At 29.4% G+C, this 25,520-nt stretch overlaps 1 protein-coding gene and 1 long non-coding RNA gene across 2 annotated transcripts; one reads left to right on the top strand and one right to left on the bottom strand.

Moving 5' to 3' along the window:
• Positions 1 to 1,648: 1,648 nt before the first annotated feature.
• On the bottom strand, positions 1,649 to 4,455 carry LOC111038373. Its single transcript, XR_002604980.1, has 2 exons — positions 3,959 to 4,455; positions 1,649 to 2,556 (listed from the first exon to the last, which is right to left on the bottom strand). It is a non-coding gene; the product is annotated as an uncharacterized LOC111038373 (long non-coding RNA).
• A 28-nt stretch (positions 4,456 to 4,483) lies between these two features.
• LOC111038370 (E3 ubiquitin-protein ligase HECTD1) lies at positions 4,484 to 24,815 on the top strand. The gene is made up of 37 exons (XM_022321434.1): positions 4,484 to 4,786; positions 7,286 to 7,452; positions 7,527 to 7,761; positions 7,826 to 8,213; positions 8,320 to 8,426; positions 8,516 to 8,574; positions 8,671 to 8,891; positions 8,956 to 9,255; positions 9,321 to 9,468; positions 9,539 to 9,677; positions 11,496 to 11,672; positions 11,813 to 12,026; positions 12,115 to 12,150; positions 12,762 to 12,937; positions 13,007 to 13,177; positions 13,240 to 13,362; positions 14,528 to 14,767; positions 14,834 to 14,965; positions 15,034 to 15,567; positions 15,627 to 15,864; positions 15,924 to 16,100; positions 16,180 to 16,287; positions 16,753 to 16,916; positions 17,042 to 17,204; positions 17,271 to 17,437; positions 17,527 to 17,677; positions 17,761 to 18,042; positions 18,679 to 18,845; positions 18,906 to 19,058; positions 19,168 to 19,488; positions 19,545 to 19,675; positions 21,516 to 21,733; positions 22,311 to 22,524; positions 22,597 to 22,886; positions 22,962 to 23,232; positions 23,299 to 23,826; positions 24,114 to 24,815. Exons 2-37 carry the CDS (start codon positions 7,313 to 7,315, stop codon positions 24,394 to 24,396), a joined length of 7,566 nt encoding a protein of 2,521 aa, XP_022177126.1. The 5' UTR covers positions 4,484 to 4,786; positions 7,286 to 7,312; the 3' UTR covers positions 24,397 to 24,815.
• The last annotated feature ends 705 nt before the right edge of the window (positions 24,816 to 25,520 follow it).

Raw genomic sequence — 25,520 nt, 5'->3', positions numbered from 1 at the left:
CTCAGCTGGTTCCAGATCAACAAAGAAGAGAGGCAAATTTGTTTTTGTTATTTTGTGACGGACATTGGCAATTTGACGCAATGTGAAGCCAATTTCTTGAATGGCGATTCCAATCTCATTTAATGGGGTGGAAGGATGAATAATACGTATAACAACACGAAAAGCTTCGTTTTCAAGTTGTTGATATGTGGTATTCGGCTTTATTTGCATTTAGATATTTTATCACAGCTCTATAAGAGTCGGAATTCTTAGTGAGGATTTTTAAATCATTAGTGGATGATTTGAAGAAGAAATTTTCTGCACCAAGCAGTTTGAGAAAATTATTGCAAAGCGCAACAAAGTCAAGTACCCCTTGAACCATAATTGGTGGTGGAGATGGTGGAGGTTTGACGAGTTCACCAATATCGTCTGATGCTTCGTTTGATAGATTCTGAGATTGGAACGCTATCTCTGGGTTGTCATCAACAGCAAGACAGGAGTATATATTTGTTGTTGAAAATATACTTTTTTGGGTCGTCTTAGCTATTTTGCTTATGGAAAGTTCGTCAGAGGATGAAAGATTCCTATCGGTTTTACTAGACTTTTTTACGGTAACGTCAATATCCATGCCAGAATTTTCGAACACATCACTTGATGCACTCTGTATACGACTGGACGACGTGGAATTTGTTTTATTTCTATTTGAGGTTTTATTTTTCGAGTCAGTAGTATTTACATTATTATTGCGGTTCATTGTGCGTATTGTCGTTATCGCGACTTGAGTTAGATTAGATAAATATCTGCCGCTGGCAATGCCGGGGATCGCGGACGACAATTCATTACGTAGATACCGTATAGACATACTAGTATAGCCATTATAATTACCAATTTTGGGATGATTTGGGCTTGTGAGTTTGAAATTCCGTGGCGATGCCGGAAGTGGGATACACAGGCCGATATCCGGATTTTTTTGAGACCATTCACAATTCATTTGGTTAGGTTAGATAAGACTTGAGAAACAAATGAAACTGCGTGCATGTGTAACTGGTACGTGTGTTGCGGACAACAATCACGGAGTGAATGGAGACTCACTAACAAAATTCAAGGAGGGGCACATACTAATAATTTTAACGCACACTAAATCCGTATTGGTTTAGAAATATAATTCAATATTTTTTTATTTTGTCTTTATTTTAAATTTAAATTTTTTTATTCAAAATCATAATGTGGTTCAAATTTTTTATTACAAAATAAATAATGTTCTTATTTGATCAAGATGGTGTTTGCTGTAATTATTGGAAACAAAAATTGAGAGTATATCCTTGAGAATTGTTTATGTTCATTTGAAATTCAAATTCTTATGAAATGTATATTTTACATAAAATAACAAAAGTTGTTTTGTTGTTCAAAAAGTTTTAAACTGCAGGGGCTCATAATTTTACCTACACAGTACACAGGTACTTAAATTATCATTGTCTACACTCAATGGCAATTTCAAAATATTTAAACTAATTTATTTAAGCGATTTTAAACACACATCTTTATTATAACAAATTAGTTAGAAAATTAAAAATCTTTTTCATGAATATAACCACATTTTTATAAAGGAAAAAAAACTAAAATAAAAAAATGGGTTTTTATTAAATATATGAAAAACGTATTGTCTTCAACAATTAAAGTATTAAAAGTATATTTTTTGTGGGGTATCCCTGCAAAGTTAGTTACAGACAATAGTCCATTGTTGTGCTCTATACATTTTGAATTGTTAATAAAAAATATTGGAGTCTTTCATATTAAACCTTTGGCTTACAATCCTTCTTCTAACTGTGATGCAGAAAATCTAGTTCGCACTTTTAAAAATTATTTAAAGAAGTGTTCTCAAAATTTGGATTGAGAAACAAACATTTATGACTTTACTTATCTTACAATAGTTCTAAACATTGTGCAACAGGAGTTCACACTATATAACTACATTTGGGTAGATCATTATTTAACTACAGTGGATAGACTGCTTTCTGTTGCAAAACAAAATATATGATGACAATTTAGAAAATGCAATAATTAGAACTTACAGAGATGGAAAAGAGAAAGAGTTTGATATTGATGATAAAGTTATGAATAGAAATGATGGGAGAGATGAGAAGTAAGTACCAGGGATAATTATTAAGATTTTATCTCTAGTTACATATTCAAATAGTATAAATGAATTTGATTTGGAAACCTCACACTAATCAAATATTTGAAAGAATTGAGTCTCAAAGTTTTAGTATTGCCTTCGCAAGAAAAAATTACCTGCTTATCAATATAACTACATGGAGGTTGTAATAACCTATGGAGTCTAGTATTTAGCTTCTTTCGCTTGTCTTTAAGATGAAGAGACCAGGTTAAATGCTTGTCAAGTTTAACTTCCATTTCTGGTGATATTGTTGATTGATATGGCTGGGCAGCTATGAGGCCTGAGTGAGAGTGTCAAAAGACTTTGATTTGTTAATTTTTATTTTCCAATTGGTGAATCATTGTGAAAGAGTATTTAGGCGAGTTGTAGTTTTTGAGAAGTTATGGTGTGGTTGGAAGAAGCTGAAAATAAAGCAGTATCGTCAGCATAAGTTTCAAATATAGTATTTGCTGATGTACTAATTTGGAATACTGTTATTGCTTAAACATAGTGGCGGATGTGTTTGAGGACAATTTTTTCAAGAATTTTAAACAAAACCGATAGCAGGCTAATAGGCTTGTGCAAGGAAAGGTTTTCTATAAATAAATAGTTCCGATAGTCGACTTGTTTTGGTTACGTAAACTGGTCCGTGTTACTCCAGAGTACCGTCAATTATAATTTGTATTTTGTACTATGTATTAAGATAAAATGCTGTATCTTCAACAATACTTACAGCGTTAGTGCTTAGTATGCTTAGTATAGTGTATTTGCGGCGTTTTTACCCAGTAACTACAAATTTTTCAATAATTTACAGCGTTTTAATTACTTGATTATTGCTTGTATTATACTTTTGGAGTAATATTTCAGACGTACAGCATATTCATTTACACAAACTAAATTTTACAATAATTTATTTGTTTTCAACTCGTTTTTATTTTTTTGGAACTTACGGCGTTTTTTCTTAAGACAGCAGTACTGTAGTTTGTGACAATGATTGATGATTTCTAGGTAGTTGGAAAGAAAGATAAACAAAGAACAGTACTTAAAAAAAAAGTTAAGGTTTAAATCCAACTTTCCACATTTGATAGAAACTAAGTGGACAAGGATACTTAAAACTAAAATCATAAAGGTAGGTAGAGCATAATTTATTAATCCAACTAAAATTATATTCGATACAAATTAAATCATACATGAATGTATTTATTAGTTCATAATGGCAAAGAACATAATAGATAGTTTGTAGTAATAAACTATAATATAATATAGCATATTACATAGGTCACATCATATTAATATATTAGAGCAATGATATTAGTATAGGTAATAATAGTAATTATTAGTTATTATAGCTTACAGGGCAGTTGGAAACTTGGAGTAATTGACTTAAGTTCGTGGACATATGATTGCATTAATGCTGATAAAAATGATAGTCCAAAAGTGGTGATAACGTTGAACAGCTGTTCCTGTTCGAAGTTTGAACATTTCGGCACGCGCAGTCGATTTTCGATAGGTACATAATTCATATTTTCATGGTGGGTTCACATTTTAAAGATACCTACTATTACATACACAGTACACAGTCACACAGAGTATTACAATTTAGTATTTACACTTTACAGACATCATTTTATAAATTACTTATATTATCATTAATTTATTATTAAGCTCAGTATAAATGTATAATAGAATATAGTTTATCAGTACCTATACTACTTATTACACCTAATTGTGGTCATTTGTGGTAGTTGTCTAACAGACTGCAGATGACTTATCACAGTTATTATTTTATATATCTTACATCAAAAATAGTCATAATATACCTACCGACGACGTTACGACAACTATATAATACAATAGTCTATAACTATGGTAGCCCTCATTATCCAGACTGTTGCATGATTCGTTCGAAATGTCGAGTCGTCGAATAGAATGAATCAAGACCGATTGTTTTATAAGTTATAAAAAAACGATACAAAATTCATTGTTATATAATTATTGGTAATTTGTTAATCGTTAATGATATCTATCTACTCGATAATTGAACTAAAGTAAAATTCGCGAGCACGTCATATTTTTGTTTTGGTTTTGGCCGGTTATCGGTACCCACCACCTTTTCAACTCGGTGATAGTAGGACGTTTACATTCCGCCGAGTCACCGCCACCCCCACTCCTGGGTTCACCTACACCAACACCAGTCCCCACCCGCCGACCGGAGTACAGGTCCAGCACTCCGACCTTCCGTCGTCGGCGCGTCGGCCATCATCATTCATCGTAGTTGGCACTTGGCTGCTCGTTCGGCGTAATAGCACGACGAATATTAAGTTATAACTAAAGGTATACTTGTCTATGGTTATAACGCAATACTTTTTCCCGTTTCTCACTTGGATATTCCCATTTTCATCGCGCAGTTTCGTTCGGGTTCCAGATCTCGATCGTCGTTTGCGCGTGCGTAAGTGCGTGTGTTCTGGTGTCAGTAGTGTACTGTAATAATAGGTATTGTGTATTAATTATTATTGCATTCTACTGTTGTCGTCTACGGCCGTGTGCCACTGTCTGCGTTTGAGCGTGTGCAGAATATGCGCTGTGCGCCGCGGCACGTTCGGTGGTTGTAGCTCCGCGACGTTTTTGGGCGAATATAGACGCTATTGTGACGTGAGTATTCCGCCGTGCCTAGTACATAGACTTAGAGTTGAGACAATGGGCACGAACAAAAAAAAATAAATACATTTACAATCGAAACCGACCTCCTGTTCCACGCTCGTGGACGGTGTATAGAAGTCGGTGTTCGGTCGCCATTTCTCTGGTATCGGCGTCGTAACTTGAGCAGAACGCCCAGGTTGTTGCAGACCGTATTTTAGTCTCCTCAAGCCCCCTCACTAATATATGCCTACTTGCCCATCAATTTATTGCTGTCGTGTTCGTGGTGTACCGATCATCGTCCATTTTGCCAACATTAATAAGTTTGATCCTTCACCGTAAACCCTAAGAGTTCCGTTGATGTTAACTGCATCATCTTATCCACAAAGTGATAAAATTAGCTGTTATTATATTCCTTGTTGCATTTCAATGTTACCAATTTCGTCTCCATTTGAATTGCTTCTTTTGTTTAGTTCACTCTTCCCGGATTTTACGATGTTTCAAACACTTATGATCGTTTTTGACTCATCTTAACACCTATCAACACTTAACAGTTTAAATATTGCATAATATTGTCTTTTGTATCTACACAATGATTAGGAATTTAATTTTTGGTATTTTAATGTTGTATTTTAAGATATTAGGAATATTATGTTATTTATATATGTAATAATTTGTTAGTAAAGAGGGTCTATTTTAGAGATATTAAAAGAATTTTGTTTATTCCAATAACAAGAGGACAGATTTTCTTAAATTCAAACAACTTTTTTTCATTATTAACACCAGTTAAACATTTTACTAAGGTAATAAACTATTACGTTATCTATTGTGAAATACTAGTACCTATTATTTATATCAATTTTTAGTTAAATTGAACGTTTGTTTTAGCATGTGTAAAGTTTACCCCTCACAAATAAACAGTTACTTTTAAATTTGAATTTGACATTAATAGGTACAAATAAAACAAAGGTTTTCTACTATAAACCCAATACATTTTAGTAGGTATTCATTACATTTTTAATTTATAGTTTCTGTAATTAGACGGGTACCTATATTTTGTAACATGCATGTAATATTCAAGTAATATTAACAGTAATATTTGAGGTACCTAATATTTTATTATGATGTCTACAATATAAAATCCTGGATTTGACCAAAGTTATTAAAGGGCTAAAAGGATACCTACCTCAGCAATCACATAGTTTAAATCTGGACCTGTGTAAAAAAAAAAAACAGTTTAAATTGGATGTACCTACAAATCTGTCTGACAGAAACAATTATACCTATTTTAAATAAACAACCCTGTGTAATATTAGGTATCTATAATAAAACATAATATTTTTTTTTTAAATTATTGGTTCTTGATAGTTTATCATCTACTTTGTTTTTAGTAAATTCAATGTTGGTACATTTACACATTTACAGTAAAATTGTTATCATCTGTGTGTTTGGTATTGATTTTTTTTTTATTAAGGTCAAGGTATGATAATATCATGAAAACACAAGTAACTGACTATCTAAGTTATTATTATTTTAACATTGATCGGAAGTTTTATTTTTGGGACGTACATTATTTTTAACTTCCTACATACATAGGTATTTATTTTATTTATTTAATAACTTTATAAACAAAAGTATTCCTATTGAACATGTGTGTAGGTAATCTGATTTTTTTTATAAATTGATTTATTTCCTAGTGGTTGTTTAACCACTTGATACTTTTGGCTGTTTCTGTAACATAAAAATGCACATAAATTCTTCTAGAAACTTCATTGTAATAATTTTTTTTTTACTATGAAAAAGGTTAAGTTACAACAATCAAAACAATTTGACAATTTAGATCATAACAATTGTTAAACTTATATTCTTATTATTAACTGTTCACTGTTTTAAAGATCATCATAAATAATGTGTAGGTGTGAGTATTCAACATATTTTTCTTTAATATTAATTTTAGCAGTATTAACATTTTATACCTACACTTTTAAATCTGAAACTAAAGTAATTTAATTAAGTACCTACTTGCTTAACATTTATTTACTTGTTATCTAAATAAGAACAGTATTTCATGTCCAAAAGTCAAGTTTATATTATTTTTCACTATACTAGGTATTGGATAAAAGTTAAATAGGTATAATAATATTTATATACAAACAATCATAATATTGTTATGTTTTTAGAAATTCAAAAAACAATTCCTTTTTACCAACATTATATTTATTTAATCATAATTTTGCGACTTATTTAAATTTTTTTATAAGAACAAAAAAAATGACAAAGTGTGCAATAAAACTTTTTTTAAACTAAATAAATTACTCAAAATAATATCATTTAGTTACTTTTGATTACTTGCCATGACCTTGATATAAAATTATATAAATTTACTATGAACCCAGATCTCTGCCAAATAGTTGTGTCCACCTATATTACACGTTACATTGTTTTTATTTTAATATGAAATGTGTTGTTCACTTTGTTTATTTATCCATTAAATATATTTTTTAAATATTTTAGAGTTCACTGTACGATTGTTCATAAAAGATGGCTGATGTTGATCCAGAAACTCTTCTGGAGTGGCTTAACATGGGCCAGGGTGATGAAAGAGATATGCAACTCATTGCACTTGAACAGTTATGCATGTTACTATTGATGTCTGATAATGTTGACAGATGTTTTGAAGTGTAAGGCATTAGTTTTTTTCTTTTAATTAAATATAAAATTTTAAATTATTAATGAGTAAAACTTTATGTTTTAGATGTCCGCCCCGCTCATTTTTGCCAGCACTTTGTCGGATATTTCTTGATGAAAGTGCTCCCGATAGTGTGCTTGAAGTGACTGCTAGAGCTATTACTTATTATTTAGATGTGTCTGCTGAATGTACTAGACGTATTGTGGCAATTGATGGTGCATTAAAAGCAATTTGCAATCGATTAGTAATCACAGACATATTTTCAAGAACAAATAAAGATTTAGCTGAACAGTGTTGTAAAGTATGTTCATTTTTAACTGTGAGGAATTTCAAACAAGTAATTAATTTTTTTTTTGATAATCTAGGTATTGGAACTAATATGCACTCGTGAAGCAGGTGCTGTTTTTGAGGCTGGTGGCCTAAGTTCTGTATTATTGTTCATTAGTGATGTCGGATCTTGTGTGCACAAAGATACCCTACATTCAGCTATGACTGTAGTTTCTAGATTGTGTACTAAAATGGAACCAAATGAAGCATCATTACCTACTTGTGTTGAGTCTTTATCTACAATGCTTAAACATGACGACTCTCATGTTTCCGATGGAGCTTTGAGATGCTTTGCGTCATTGTCTGATAGATTTACACGTCGTGGAATTGACCCAGCTCCTTTAGCACAACACGGACTTTTAAATGAATTGATACTTCGATTATCTTCAGCGGCTGGACCTACAGTAACAAATATAGGAACACCTGGTACATAATTTTTGAAATAATTCAATAGTATTTAATAATAATAATTCCTCGATTATTTTTTTCATAAAATATTATGTAACATATTATTTCTATTTACCATTTTCAGGTCTAAATACGAATACTTCAACAACTGAGGTTAAGTCTTCTCAGTCCATATCTACAGTTATAAGCTTGTTAACTACCCTTTGTCGTGGATCTAAATCTGTTTCTCATGTATGTCTTATTTACTAAAAACAGCATTTTAAATTATACAAATAATACTTTTTAGAATCATAAAAATAGTTAAAAAAACTTTTTTTTAGGATTTATTTAGATCTAACTTAGCTGATGCAATTGAAAAAGCTCTAAAAGGCGACGAAAGGTAATTATTTAAATTGTCTATTTGTACTCTTAATAATATTTTTCAATATGTTATTTATTTATTGTTGTACCTAATTTATACTAATTTATAATTTAGATGTTGTTTGGACACAATGCGTTTAGTTGATTTATTACTAGTCTTACTTCTTGAAGGGCGTGATGCGGTATCATGGAGTACAGTAGCATGTACAAGTAATAATCCTTTATTACCAAAACTTCGTCGTTTAGATTCTAGTGCAGAAAAATCTCAACGCCATTTAATTGATTGTATCAGAAGTAAAGACACAGAAGCATTGATGGAAGCTGTTAATTCAGGTGGTATGTAAAATTGAATCTACAGCTCATTTAATCATAAACTCTATAATTTTGATAATTCTCTTAGCAATTGACGTAAACTTTGTGGATGAAGTGGGTCAGACTCTACTTAACTGGGCTTCTGCATTTGGTACTCAAGAAATGGTAGAATATTTGTGTTCTAAAGGAGCTGATGTCAATAAAGGTCTGAGATCATCATCATTGCATTATGCCGCCTGTTTTGGAAGGCCATCCATAGCTAAAATCCTTCTAAAAAATGGTGCTAATCCAGAACTTCGGGATGAAGAGGGGAAAACCCCATTGGATAAGGCCCGAGAAAGAATGGATGAAGGACATCGTGAAGTTGCTACTATATTGGAATCTCCTGGTTAGATAACTAATAATTAGTTTTCAATAATTTAATTTGAGTTAACGCTAATAATACTTTTGTAGAGTGGTTGATGTCTTCCAAAAATGAAATTGTTCAGTCAAATGAATCTAAAGAACCAAAAGGAGATCCTGAGATGGCTGCAATTTATCTTAAACGCTTAATGCCTGTTTTTTGTCATACATTTCAATCAACTATGCTTCCATCAATTAGGTAATTTTTTAAATAAATAAAAGAATTATCTTCTATTTTTGGTATAATATATTTGAAAACAAATTTTTAGGAGAACATCTCTTTCTTTAATTAAAAAAATGGTTCATTACATAAAACCAGATTGGCTTGAGGATATATGTAGACCTGATTGTCCAAATAATCTTGCTCCTTTGTTGGTTGAAGTACTTGCCACAGTTCTTGATAATGAGGTAATATTTCAAATTTATTTTTTATTTATTTTCTAATATTTTTTTTGTATTTTTACATTCCTCTCATTAGTTTTATAAATTCTGAACTATTTTATTCTATCTAGGAAATAAAAGTGCTTTTATTTTGCCAAATTAACTTTATTCCAGGATAAGACTTGGCTGTTTTACTGTGATATGAGTGGTGAGAGCCAGAAATATTTGCCTCGAAAACTCTACAAGATGTTAATTGTTAAAAAAAATTATAAATCTTTGATGGTAAAATAACCTAATTGTTTTGCACGCCTCATAGACAATTTTAGGACTATGCATAATATAATACATTTAATTGAATGATTGATTTTTCATAATAATCTTATACCTTATTAAATCTTAAAATCTGTTATTTTACATACAAAGTTTTAAATTTATATTTATAGGGAGGTCCTTCTGATTTAAAAAAAACAAATGTGTAAGTGCCTCCCCCCCCACTTCCTATTGATGGTATTACAATGATTAAATATGACCTTCGGATTTCATTATAATTGTAATTAAAAATTAAATCTTTATCAAAGTAATCGTGTGTATCAATACTAAGTAAAATCAGTAATTTTCAAATTCTAATGAAAAAATTTTAATTTCAAAACTTTTCACAACAATTCTGTTGTACTTATTTCAATTATATTCTTAATAAAATTGTGTCGTTGCATAGGGAAATCGATGTAACAATTTTATTTATTTATTAAGAAAAACGAATACCTACGATCTGTACCATTAATTACAATAAGTAATATACAGTAGAATCCACTTGATTAGGACACATAAGGCAGTTATCTATTTGTCCCAAATAACTGAATTCAAACATTGGCGATTGCCAATTTGTCCCTCTAATGTGATCTCCCAATTAAACATATTCTACTGTATATGTAATATAATTTACAAGACTTGAAGGCTGGAGTGAAGGGCGTCCAGTAGCATTTACTTCAACTGTGTTAAAATGCAGTTATAGATAAAATTAATATTTTATATTGAAATAAATTGTCAATTTAATTAATAAAAGACGCATTTATGTACTTAATATTTAATATTATTTTAGTATTAATATATAATCTATTAAGGGAATTCGATATCAATTGATTTAAAGGATTTATGGGCTAGGCGTCTAAGTGTGTGTGTAATTAGTAAGTAAGTGATCATTATACTCTATTCAGAATGAGATTGTACCTTGGCTGTGACCAATTTTTGTCACCGACTGCTTTAGACCAAAGCCACTCTTATGCGCAGAAGTTGGTCATCAAGGTACCATCTCATTCTTAATAGTGTTTAGTATGTATGGCTATAGTGTAAAATAATTAACAGAGCACTCGCACGTGTACAGCGTACATACATGTCAATATAGTGTATATTGAATACAAAATATTTTGGCAATAATTGTATTAATTAACTTAATGTCCATTAAGTCTTTTAATTCATTAAAATTTCTGAAAACATTTTAATTTATCCATTAGTTCGAAATAACTATTTTTAAATTCTTAATATTCTGAAAGTTTTAAGAAAATATTGATTTCAAGATACTTCTAAAAGTAATTTTCAAATTATAATATATTTTTAGAAATTTTATCCAATTCCCAAAATAGTTTATAAACTGTACATTTGGTTTAAGTACATTTTGGCTAAAAACAACATACCCAGGATTGAATCTCCTTAATAGATATAGTTGCAAGTGTCTTTAACAATGTATTAATCCTTGCATTCGTATATTAAATATAATGTTTTCAATGTATTTTGATATCACTTGATTTTGATAATGCATGTTTAAAAAATTGATACTGTTTAATTTAGGAGGATGATGATGGACATGTTATCGCTTTGCAGACCATTTATGATCTTTTAAATAAATGTCAAGATACATTTCTTGACCATTTTGCTCGTCTTGGAGTTTTTTGTAAAGTACAACAGCTTATTGGACCTGATAATAATCCAGAAAAGGATAATGATCAGCAAATTGATTCAAAAAATGTGTGTATTTCATTTTGATATATTAAAGTTTTTTAATTGTTTTGATTGAAGAATAAAAATTCAACGATTAAAATTAATGTTCTATGTGAACATATTTCTTTGCAATGATGTAATAAATCATGTGTTTATTGATTACTCAGATTCAAATTGAGGATGCTAAAGAAATATTGCCAGGTCATGCATATCATTGGAAAGATTGGTTTTTCTGTCGTGGTCGAGATTGTCTTTATGCTTGGAATGACTACGTTGTATTAGAGTTGTCAAATGGTAGCAATGGTTGGTTTAGATTTATGATAAACGATAAGTTATCAACAATGTATTCCAGTGGAAGCCCTGAAGGACAACCTGATACAAGTAAATTTATACATACAAATTATTTTCTTTTGCACTTTCCAATATGGCAATATGTATATATTCTAAATTTATCTTGAATTTGATACAGATAAAACTAGAGTTTCTGATCAACCATCTTCTGATGGTAAATATGCAATTTAATTAATAACTATTATTATTAATTTAATTTAATGAACTTGTTTTGAATTCTTAATATTATAATTTTCTAATTGGTTTAAGTTCCTAGTTTTAAATTAATAAAATAATTTTTTTGATTAAATCTCAGAATTTAACCTATTAATATACTATCAGCAACATAATGATGACACCCTATATTTTTTACTAGATTTTTATTGTTTTGTGATACAGTATATACTATATTATCTTATGTATGAATGGCCATTAAAATTTCAAATAATTTTGTATACTCCAAGGGATTTTAATATTTTCTATAACAATTTAGACATTGATGATTTGTACTAACTGTAAAACATTAAATCACAATCATAAATTATTCTCTCAGTCAATTTTTTACATATGTTTTGTGTCTCAATTAATATATTGTGATATCATTGGTATAACTTAATCAATTTTGCACTTAAGAAATTACTTAATACCAAGAACGTTCTAATTTTAAATTGTAATAATAGATATTAACTTGTATTGTATAATACTTATTGTTTTGATTACATGGAAAAAATAACACTTTATATTATGTTTATGATTACATTAATAGTACATTTGTATTACTTTTAGAAAACAAAACTGAATTTATTGAAAAATATTTAAAAGCGAAAGTGTTTGTTAAGCTTAACACAGTGAGCCAACCAATTTTAAGTATTCCTGGTTTAAATAGAATAGCAGTTGGTAACTGGATTCTTATTTCTAAGAAAGATTGTGAACTTAGCATACAAAACTCTGATGGCTTACAAGTATATATATTTCTTGGTTACTTATCTATTAAAGAATTATTTTAGTAAAATATTTGTTTAATATTACAGCAAATTACAACATTAATATTTGGAACCAATGGATTTTCCTTCCAATCTAATCGTGGCAATCAACACATGTTTACTGCTTTGATACCACTTAAAAGTGATTTTACCTCGGGTTGGGAAACAGTTAAAAAAGCAAATATAGTAGCAACAACAGCCGAAAGTGTTGGACAAAGGGTTAGTTACTTACAGCTTCTTGATTTTTATTTATTCAAACAATTTCTAAATTCATTTTTTAGATCCGTAAACAAGCACAAGAAATATTTGATACTTTTTTTAAAGCTGCCCAGGCTCAGCCTAGGGGTGTTGTTGCAAGGTTAAGCAAAATTGTTAAAGCCATTGAATTAGCTCTTCATAATCAAGTATGTATATTTATTATTTAAAATATAATAATCTTGAGTCTATAGTAAATACAGTCGGTACCACCTATAACGACGTCGGTCGTAACGACATATGAGTTATAACGATGTTAATTACAAGTACCTTACAAAATTTTGTTTATTTTAACATACAAAATAACTGATTGTAACGACTATATCGGCTAATACAACTTAAAAATCGGTCTGCAACACACATTTTAATCGTATATAACAACTATATTATTTTTTTCACAAATGATTGTCTAATATTATCGGTGTAGTTACCAACAGATAGGGTATCTACTATCTTCACATAGTTATTGTGTAATGTATTACTATATTAGCTGCTTTCATACGTTTTTAAAATAGCATTTAAGCTATTAACAAGATAGAAGTGTAATATATATTATTGTACACATAATGAGATATTACTACAAATCTAAAAATATTGGTTTGATATTTTAGTTAAGTTAGTACCGTTGAACGTGTTTCATTAAAACATTAAAATGAATAAGCGAAAAAATTTTCTGTCGAAGAAAAAGCGCATACAATTTTTCGTTTGTAGAATAATGAAAAAAACAGTAATATTGCGACTGAATTTGGTAGTGGATTATTTAACCATAGACGAAGCATATAAATCACTAGAAAATATTGTTAATTTTTCATTACTAAATAGTATTGACTTGAATCAAAATTTTAATTCATTAAAACTCACTATACAAAATATGCTATTAAATGATAAATCAAAGCAGCTAAAAATCACTGACTTCTTAAAATAATTGTGTAAAATAGAAAATGTAAAACAATATATATAAAGTAAACAATATTTTAAATTGTAAGTTAAGTATAATATAATAATATATGTGTATGTATTTGTAAAATCAAATTTAAATTATAATAATATACTTGTGTGGTTTAAAAATTCATTGTACGAGTAAAATTCGAGTGTATAATATATAGATAAAAATAAAAAATTGGTTATAACGACGTATATTTTACGGTCCCTTGACCGTCATTATAGATGATACGGACTGTAGTTGCGATTGCATAAGTAATAATTTTGTATGCTTAGTGCTTACTTCTAAATATATATATTTTTGATAAAACGTAGTAAAACAACTTTTTTTTATCCCTGTTTAATTAATAATATGTTATAATAATTTTTCAGTCTTCTGTGATCAAAGACAGCTCTAATAAAGATTTTTGGGCATCAGCTCTTTGCAAAGCAGTATTAGACTTGAAAAAATTATTAATGGAGGATGAAGGCAGTGTTTCAGCATACGAAATATATAGCAGTGGTTTAGTTGAAGTGTTGTTGAAACTTTTGACTATCAGTAGTCATGAACAAGGCGATGAAGTTGTAGAGTTACAGAAACTCAGGATCGACATTTTTGTTAAATGTTTCAAGGTAAATAAATAATTGTTTTATATTCTTAAAATTATTTGATCTAATTTATTTTTAATTGTTGATTAGGAAAAGAAAAATGAAAAAGGATTAGAGACTTGTGCTTCTGTTTTAGTGCAAAAGCTTATATCTGTTTTAGAATCTATTGAAAGATTACCTGTGTACTTGTATGAATCACCTGGTGCTTTTCATGGATTACAAGTAAAACAATATTAATAGATTACTGATCTTTGTAAAATTATATTTTAATGTTAAAACTATTTTTTTAGATATTGTCAAGACGCGTCAGATTTCGTTTGGAAAAAGCTGTAAAAGAAACCACTCTTGTTGATCGTACAGGTAGAGGCTTAAGAATGGAGCCTCTAACAACCGTGCATCAACTTGAAAAACATCTATTAAAAATGGTTGCAAAACAGTGGTATGATCATGAGCGCATCACATATAATTATGTTAAAAAACTCAAAGATAAAAATAATGTACCAATGAAGTTCAAACATTATTATGATTTTGATAAAAACGGTGTATTATACTGGATTGGAACAAATGGAAAAACTACAGTAGATTGGGTTAACCCAGGTCAATATGGATTAATGCTAGTTCAGTCTTCAGATGGTCGTAATTTACCATATGGTCAAGTTGAAGATATTCTAAGTAGGGATTCTGTTGCGATTAACTGTCATACTAATGATGATAGCAAGGCGTGGTTTTCTATTGACTTAGGATTATTTATAATTCCAACTGATTATACACTTAGGCATGCTAGAGGTTATGGTCGTTCTGCTCTACGAAATTGGTTATTTCAAGTAAGATAATCATTTTATAATTTATATGAGTATTTTTCATTATAACATATTTTAATCAGATGTCTAAAGATGGTACCAATTGGACTACATTATACACACACATTGATGATACAGCATTAAATGAACCAGGAAATACTGCTACTTGGTCCATAGAAATAAATGATAAAGAAGAAACTCAGGGCTGGCGACATATTAGAATACAACAGAATGGTAAAAATGCATCAGGGCAAACACATTATCTCTCATTATCTGGTTTTGAGATTTATGGAAGTGTTACTGGTGTATGTGAAGACTTGGGTGAGTTATTATTTCATAGAATTTTTATCCATAAAATAAAAAAAAATTGTATATTGTAGGTAAAGCAGCTAAAGAAGCAGAAGCTAGTCTTAAACGCCAAAGACGTATGTTCAAGGCTCAAATGTATAAACAAATGGTGACTGGTGCTCGAGTTATGCGTGGTATAGATTGGAAATGGAGAGATCAAGATGGAAATCCACCTTGTGTAGGGACAGTTACAGGAGACTTGCATAATGGTAAATAGTGTTTACATTTGGTTTATTATAATTATATGAATTTTAAGTCTTAAATCTAAGACTTTAATATTGGGGCTAGGTTGGATAGATGTTGTGTGGGATCATGGAGTTACAAACTCGTACCGAATGGGTGCTGAAGGAAAGTATGATCTACGGCTAGTCAATGAACCCCAAACTACATCTGCCTGTATGTGATAAATATGATAGTTGTGTATAATCTCAAAAACTGCCAGTTTTGTGTTTTTATTTGTAGCATGCAGAACCCTTTGTATAAATGTATAGTTAAAATTTATCCTCTAGAATTTAGATTACCCGTAAGCATTTATATTCGATTTAAAATATGATTATAGCTTGCACCATAGCATAACCAGTGCTCGAATTAGAAAAAAAGATTAAAACAACTGTTAAACATTTGTTATCTACAATAAGTGTGCTAAAATAATTTAATATGCTTCAATGCTATGAAAATAGAATGAGTGATACACCTTTCCAAATCAAGCACTGTTAAGGCTAAATTGTTTAACATAAATTCCTATTCATGTATATCTTTAATAGAAAACCATTGTGTTAACCGCATGTTAATTATTTGCAACCATTCAAAAAATCAAAAAAAATCTGATTATTAATTATATATATTTTTTTGTTTTGATAGCTTCAAAAATGTTCAAAAACATTCCAAACACAACCTTATCTAACATCATGACCAGAATGTCTAGTTCCACTCCTATTTTACCTGAAGCATCTAATGATAATAATGCTGTTGCTTCTGTAACCAGTACAGATCAAATATCTTCTGCAGAGAGTTTAGCAGTAAAGGTATGCTGTTGAAACTCATTATTATTATTTTTTTTTTATTTAAATGTACATTCATTATTGTTTTTCCGAAATGTATTGTATATATTATATTTATCAAATATTTAATTATATTAATTATATTATAGCAAGCTGCTCAACAATTCACTGATAGCTTAATGTCAGTTATGAGAATGGAACCCTCTGGAGTTACCCCAGTAACTACAAATTCATTAGATAATTCACTTCGAATAGTTGTCCACCCAACTCCTTCTGTAGATCTCGCCACAATTGTTGAATCTACATCAAATGGTATACAAAATAATATAGAAATCAATCATGTATAATGTTATTTTAACTCTATTATTTTTTTACTAGATGAAACTCAACAAAATATTGAAAATAATAAAAAAAACAGTAACTGCTATGAAGAAGAATTTTTACCAGCTTTGGGAAGAGTAAAACCAACGTACAGACGTAGTTCTGTTACCAGTTTAGTTCACACATTGCAATCAATTCAAATTGATACACCTCCTAATAATAAAGTAAATTATTTATTTATTTTTAGTATTCTGTATATTGTTTTAATTTTAAAGTTAAACACATTATGTCCAATGTTAAATCTATGTTTTAGGTCAATTCAAAAGATAAGCCAATAATAATTATGCATCATAATACACCAGATGCTTCCAATACCCAGACTCAAGATCTATCTACTGATACTTTAATAAACAATGCAAATAATTCAGCTTTTAATACAGAAATATGTAGCCCAAACAATTCAGGTATTGTTATGATTTGAAAAACTTAAAATTATTTATGTTCAGATGAACTGTTTTAAGATGTTAACTTGTTAACTGTTTGTTAGATTTAGAAAAAGAAAATAAAAAGGAAGAGAACCGAAATAATTCTTCAAATCACATGAGTGTTAGTGTACCAAATTTAGCATCTAATGCACCACCTAGATCACAAGGAGATATTCCATTACAAAAGCCTTTAGCTGAAACATATGCTCCATATCAAAAGTATAGGAATTTTGATCGAAACAATAGTCATAATAATCAATCTCAAATCGGTAACCATATGCCTCAACGAGTACCAACTTCAGTATCTAGTCTTGTTCGTTTGGCTCTATCTACTAATTTTCCAAGTAAGTAATTATAAGCGTAGTACGAGTACCTATTAATGGCTGCTTGAGGACAATAAAAGAATACATTATATTGTATGTAGTGTATTAAATATTAATAATATATATAATTCACATTGAAGTATACAGTTTTGCACTTAATTGATTGAACCGTTAAACTGCTGGATGCCTAAAAGACAAACTTTGTGCACCACTGGTGCACAGTGCTACATGCCCAATTATATCATAGTACATAAATTACAATAACAATATTATATTGGGATAATAATTCACTGAACTTTATTCGTATATATTACGTTCTATAAATAACTAACTAATTAGCTTTTTCTTATTATTAAGGAAACAGCAAAAAAATAATAATCTGGAAATCATTCCTTCAAATTACCTACTTATAAATTAAAAAATATTTTGAATGATTGTTTGTGTTTGATTTAAAAATAAGTATCTATTTTATTTAAGAAGCACAAATTAAAAAAATTGAAGTTAACACTATTAGTTTATTGTATTGATAGTTATATCATTATTCATCATTTGTTTATTTACTTCTTATACTTCAAATATAATTTATGACACATTGAAACTAGATTATTTTTTTAATTTTTAATTACTAGGATGTAAATGTTGAAATTAATGTTCTAGGTGGTTTACTTCAAACAGCACAAAGTTATCCTAGCTTATCGGCTAATAATACTACTAATAATTCATGTTCTATAACTACCATTGCAAATAGAACTTTTTGTGTTGGTGAAGCTCTAACTATGAGCTTAGCATCTACATCGAGTGATAGTGAACAAGTCAGTTTAGAAGTTAGTGTCTTTATATTGGTTCATAGTTTATTTTATTTGCTAACATCTTGTCTTTTGTAGGATTTTTTGGACAGTGTTCGTGCCCCAGCTTTATTTGCAGAACTTGAAGATGATGAGGAAATTGTTGAAGATGATGATATTCCAGATGATGATGAAAATGAAGATGAACAAGAATATGAAGAGGTAATGGTGTCCAGAAATCTACTAAGTATGGTAAGGAGTAAATGAGCTGATTCATTATCATGTTATTGATTTATTATAATATCTGAAAATATCTAGTCATATATTTGATTAATATCAATATAACATTTTTTTTCTTTAGGAAGATGAAGCTTTTGCAGCCCAGCAGCATGCTGCCATTGAAAGTATTGTGGGTGCTGATAGATGTGGTAATCCATATAAAAGACGCTCATGGGATGATGATTATGTGCTTAGAAGAGAATTTACAGCATTAATACCAGCATTTGATCCCCGGCCAGGGCGTACTAATGTCAACCAAACATCTGATTTAGAAGTTATCGCTCCACCTGATGATGAAAATGATGAAGTTCCTGATGTTTTTACTGAAAATTCAAGTACTACTAACAATCAAACATCATTACCGAGAATTAAGTTGACTCTAAAAGGACCAAATTTGCCAGGAGTAAGAAGTGAATCTTAATTTTTAAGTTAAGTATTTATTTATAATATTATTTACAGATCAAAGATGTAGAAATTGAGCTTAAAGATTCCAATTGGACAATTTTCCATGCTGTTCAAAAGTTGGCTCAATTGGCAGACCTTGGTAGTCGCCAAGAAAAATCTAGACGAATTTGGGAACCTACTTATACGTGAGCAAAAGATTTTAATTATACTCTGTTCGCCAAAAGAGTGGAAATTTCACTCAATGTGGATCAACTCTTATTTGTCACCCCTTTAAATCCTTTTTGTGATGGATGATTTTTGGGGTTCAATGCATTTATGTTTGTCGGTGAGGGAGTATAAGTCTAATTAAGTTATCATAATATATATTTGATTATATCGCAAGCTTTTGAACTAGAGTGAGATGTATAATTTATTATCTACACTACTCAACATTGAAAGTTTATTTTGAATTATGAGCATTATTCAATTTTAGTGTAAAACTCCCATAAAAATTTAAATAATGTAAACAATTCTACTTCAAATTCAAATTATTTTCTTAACTTAAAGTTAAAGGTAATAATTTTAGATTCACTCTAATACTATAACTAACAACACAAGATTTGTTTTACTGAACTCAAATTTGCTATATTGCCCGCAAGTTAGAGAGAGAAATAAAATAGTGCACTGTCTTCCCAATAGTATCAAAGATATTTTTCATGCGCACATGATTTATAGTTTAGTTTTGCTTGGTGATGAACACAAAGCTTTTACTCTGTAGGATATTTTATTCTCTTTTATTGTAAACCACTGACGTGAAATGACTTACTCTGTTGGATACTTGGGTATCATAAAATAAATATGAATTATATCTCCTTAAAAACTTAAACTGATTTACATAATAAAATTCATACTGATAAGCAGCCATAGGCCCACAACTATCAACGACTGTATTATACTCTATTGTTTTTTTATTTTGAGACTCAACTCAACTCAACTTTTAATGATGAAAAAGTGTTTAAAATCTTAATTATTATTATGATTCATTTGTTTTATTAACATTATGAATTTCAAAAAAAATTAATATTCCCCTCTAGGTACTTGCAATGACTGTATTTAATCTGTGTAAATAATAATGTCATGCATTATTAAATGTAAAATCTCCTCTTGTCTTTTCTTGTAACTTGTGATAATCATAGAAAAAATTTAAACAAATATATTTTTCAAGATAACAAGGTTTTCTGTTAAAATAATATTTGTGCTCAAAAAATTACTATTGTAGTGTATAGATTTTGATCATATGCTATTTATAAAGCTACTGCATTTTGAAATCCGCATACAATGTGTTGAACACATCATTATCAATGAGTCGCATGAGGTCTGATTTCTATTGCACATGCATTTCGATTATTTATATATGTTTCACTTAACCATGGTGATATAAATTGCATGTAATAACGGTTGTACCAATCTTGCTATTGAATGCGTTATAAAAATCGTATGTATGAGCATTTATTTCAATTCTTCTCAGTTATGTTAGCTTCAAATATTTAGGCAGATGCAACTATCCATTGTATATGATCTCTATCCTTATCAACTGATAAAAATTAAAGTAGTTGATCTCATTCTTATCAAATTAATATTACAACAAGCAACTACTTTATGCTAGCATACGATGATCTTTAGTACTGTCTTACTGCCTACTGGTCCTTTGAAGAACGTCTTAGGTACGTTTTACTTTATTTGAACAACTTGTTAACTTTTTAGATAGAACCTTTTAACAAATAATTTTTTCTTAATTTACTGCAGTAGACTCATCTATAATGTATCAAAGTTTATCAACATTATTTTGTCAACATTTTAATTAACTCTTTGTATATATTAAAACGTTCCAATTAACATATTATGTAAATAACTCCTATGCATAAAAGACATTTTGATGTACTTTTAGAGAATATTAGCATGATTTAAAATATTTATAAAAACCTATAACTCTACCCTCTGGTTATAACTATATTTATATTATTATAACAAAATATTTATTTGTAGAATCTTGTATGAAGAATTGACCGACAAAGATCAAAGGCTCAGTGTGGGTCCTGATAATCAATGGGATTCAGATTTACCCATATTTTCAACAAGAACACAATTAAGTAATACAGGTTGTACTGTTGATCATGTACTTCAACTTTTAAGGCAGCTTCATAATCTTTCCATTAATCCAATGATCTCCTTACTTAAACCATACACTGATGACTTTTTTGAAGGTAATTAATTTTATTTAATAGCTTAATGTGTATAATATATTATATTCAGGGCAGGGTAAAACAAGTAAAACACAGCTTCACTTGTTTAATAAGATGGAAGGAAAGATAAATATAAATATTTAAATAAAAGTTTTTCATTTTGACGTATCTTCACATTCTAACAAATCAATTGTAATGTATTTTTTTTTCCATCTTTCGGTAATTTAAACTTATTACATTTTTCTTAAGTTAACTGGTAGAAATGAAAATATAAGAGACAAGGTTCTAAAAACTATATGATAAAATGAGACAAAAAAAAATATTGCCGCTGGAGGTAAGTGTTAGTTTGTCATCTAGTTAGTATACTAAATAGTAAATTACAACATTTTCACCTAAAAAAAATCTATCAATTCTCAACCAATCAATCTTTATCATATATTATGTACTCCTGATTTTATCATTATAGGTTTAGAAATGAGAAGTTTGAGAATATTTTCTTTCAGAAATTTGGAAAATATCTGCCTCATTACTTGTACATTTCATTAGCCACCATTAATTATATCATTAATCTACAGTAACAATGTAATCTAATTTTCAGCACATATAAAAGATGATGGAGAGCTGATGAACAGTGAAATATTTAATAGCAAAAAAATGACTAATAAACTTGTTCAACAAATTCAAGATCCTCTGGTATTAAGTTCAGGTGCACTTCCATCATGGTGTGAACATTTAAATCTTTCTTATTCATTTTTGTTCCCATTTGAAACGAGACATTTGTATTTTAATTGCACTGCATTTGGGCCATCTAGGTAAAAAAATATATTATATAACTATTTATTTGCTTCTAATTTGTGTTATAAAAATTAATTTATTCATTTTAGATCAATTGTATGGTTGCAATCTCAGAGAGAGAATGTGGAAAGACATCGCACCGGTTCAAGTCTTCCTCTTAGGCGAGAAGAAGAGTACAGAGTGGGTCGTTTAAAACATGATCGTGTTCGGATACCACGAGGTGAAAACATACTCGCTTGGGGTAGACAACTTATGCGTGCTCATATTGATCGACAAACAGTATTGGAAGTTGAGTTCATGGGTGAAGAAGGTACTGGATTAGGTCCCACATTAGAATTTTATTCATTAATTGCTGCTGAGTTTCAACGAAAAGATCTCTGTAAGTATTGAATATTTTTTAATTAATTTCCCACTGTAAATTTGTAAAAAAAAATAATAAACGTGTGTATTATAGGCATGTGGATGTGTAATGATGAAATGCCTGAAGAGACACGTCAATGTATTTGGCTTGAGGAAGGAGCCAAACCACCTGGCTATTATGTTAGACGGACTGGTGGACTTTACCCAGCACCGTTACCTCAAGATTCACCGTGTTGTGATAGAGCTGTAAAACATTTTTGGTTCCTTGGCATGTTCCTAGCTAAAGTTCTTCAAGATAATCGCTTAATTGACCTTCCATTGTCATTGCCATTCCTTAAACTTTTAACTAAAGCAAAAAATAATGAGTAAGTACTTCATTAATAAAATTATACAATTTGAAATTATATTAACAAATGCAATTGTTTAATTAGATCGGGTAGAGTTCTGAATGAATCGGATTTGTTTGACATTGACGAGGATCAAGCTGTGTTTATAAAAGACTTAAAAGTGTTAATTTTGGCAAAAGAAAAAATTTTACTTGATCAATCATTGAGCGATGAAGAAAAAAATGAACTAATCAAAAACTTACAATTTCAGTGTGGTGAAACCGGCAAAGTGCATCTAGAAAATCTGAGCTTGAGCATGATTTATTTACCATCGTCTTACTGTTTCCCATTTACCTACATTAATTTGGTCGATGAGGGTCTAAGCCAGGATGTTAACATGGATAATGTAGAGCAATATGTTAGTTTATTGACCGATTTTATATTGGAAACAGGCATCAAGAGGCAAATGGATGCACTAAAGGCAGGTTTTTGCCGTGTATTTTCAAACGAAAAGTTAAATGCATTTACTCCACTTGAGGTTAGACGAATGTTATGTGGCCAACAAGAACCAGAATGGACGCGAGAAGATCTATTGAACTACACAGAACCCAAATTAGGATATAACAAAGAAAGGTATAAAAAAAGAAAATGTATTAATACATTTTAAATATAGTTTAAATTAATTATAACTTATTATAGTACTCACTGTCTTTTAATTCAATACAGTTTTATTAAAATGAACGATTTAAGATAGAAAATATTAATGTACAAACTTTTAACATAGTTAAACAATTTCTGAAGCATTGAAATTGTTATGCTTATAAATAAACACTTATAGCTTTTGAGTTATGTATAAAATTTAATCTAGTAGTAGACAGTTATCTTTCATAATCATTAACAATGCTAAAATATTATTTCAGTCCTGGATTTTTACGTTTGGTGAACGTTTTGGAACAAATGAATTCTGAAGAACGTAAAGCATTCTTACAATTTACTACGGGTTGTTCGTCATTACCACCGGGTGGTCTCGCCAATCTATATCCAAGGCTAACTGTGGTACGTAAAGTTGATGCTGGTGCAGGTAGCTTCCCATCAGTAAACACTTGCGTCCATTACTTGAAATTACCAGAGTATCCTGATGAGCTTACATTGAGGGAACGCCTGTTGGCTGCAACTCTTGAAAAAGGTTTCCATCTCAACTAATAAAACTAGTTGATAACAATGTAATTATCCTTAACTAAACAATTATATAAGTTTCTCGCATAATAGTGTCTTTAAAATTATATTTCTTGTTGTGCACCTTTTTTTATATACATAATTTTAAATTTCTGTGGCTACAAACAAATAGTGTTAAAGTCTTAGAAGTTCCCTCTCATATGTACCAGTGTGATAATATTTTTTTTATTGTTTCAGTATAATGATTTGTCTAATACATATTGATATTGTGATGTTAAATATTAATAAATATTTTTTTTTTTTTTTGTCTTAAGTGTAAGTGTTTTGTCATAATTATAGGTTTAAGGTTTTAAGAAATATTAAATTGACGACTTTTTGTTTGTCTTGTGAATGTTAGCAGAATTATTAAACATTTATAAAAATATAAATCATGATATGTAATTTAATTTATAGAATACAATATGTCTTGTTTGTTATTATTTATCATATTTGAAAGCATAATTTACTACTTCAGATGAAAACTATACAATGTTGTTGATACTCAAATCACTATGTCAGTTAATAAAATTGCAAATAGTATTTTATAGCAAACACTGTACAAACAATACTATTTATATCATTTTTTGTTTTTGACACTTATAACTTACTAAATCTTAATCATTATTTTGGTTTTAAATAAATTAACCAAAATGTGTTAAATTAATTAATTTATGATTTAAATTGGTACATGTGTGTGCTGTGTAGTAACTATCATCTAGTAAGAGCACATATAACATAGCCTGGTCTCATAGAATTTTTACAGCATTAAAAAACTTATTTTGGTACTATTGTAAAAATAAAAAGAAGATGCTAGGAAGATCCTGAAAGGCAAGAAATGATGTCACTGACGTAGGATAGACAAAACATTATACCAAAGGTTTTGAGGGTTCAGTTTTCACGTAAACCACTAGTGACCTCTCAGAATATATCAGTGTGTATATTTAATATATTTTTATTAATTTTTATTTTATACAATAAATGATAACCAATAAATTCCCCATTGAATATAAATAAAAAAATACATTTTTTCTACCTCATAAAAAATTGATTTAATTGTTAAGTGAATTGACTTAAGGTTTTATGACATTTTAGACAAAATGTATTTGTCACCA

Source organism: Myzus persicae, unplaced genomic scaffold (genome assembly GCF_001856785.1).
Source record: "Myzus persicae strain clone G006 unplaced genomic scaffold, MPER_G0061.0, whole genome shotgun sequence".
Classification (NCBI taxonomy): Eukaryota; Metazoa; Arthropoda; class Insecta; order Hemiptera; family Aphididae; genus Myzus; species Myzus persicae.
The sequence above is the reverse complement of the archived record's forward strand: the minus strand, read 5'-3'. Positions and strand labels throughout refer to the sequence as shown.

Coding starts and splice junctions, on each gene's coding strand:
- LOC111038370 (XM_022321434.1), top strand. CDS start 7,313: ATGGCTGATGTTGATCCAGAAACTCTTCTGGAGTGGCTTAACATGGGC. Junction 8,214..8,319: donor AACAAATATAGGAACACCTG/GTACATAATTTT, acceptor TACCATTTTCAG/GTCTAAATACGAATACTTCA. Junction 18,043..18,678: donor TCTATCTACTAATTTTCCAA/GTAAGTAATTAT, acceptor TTAATGTTCTAG/GTGGTTTACTTCAAACAGCA.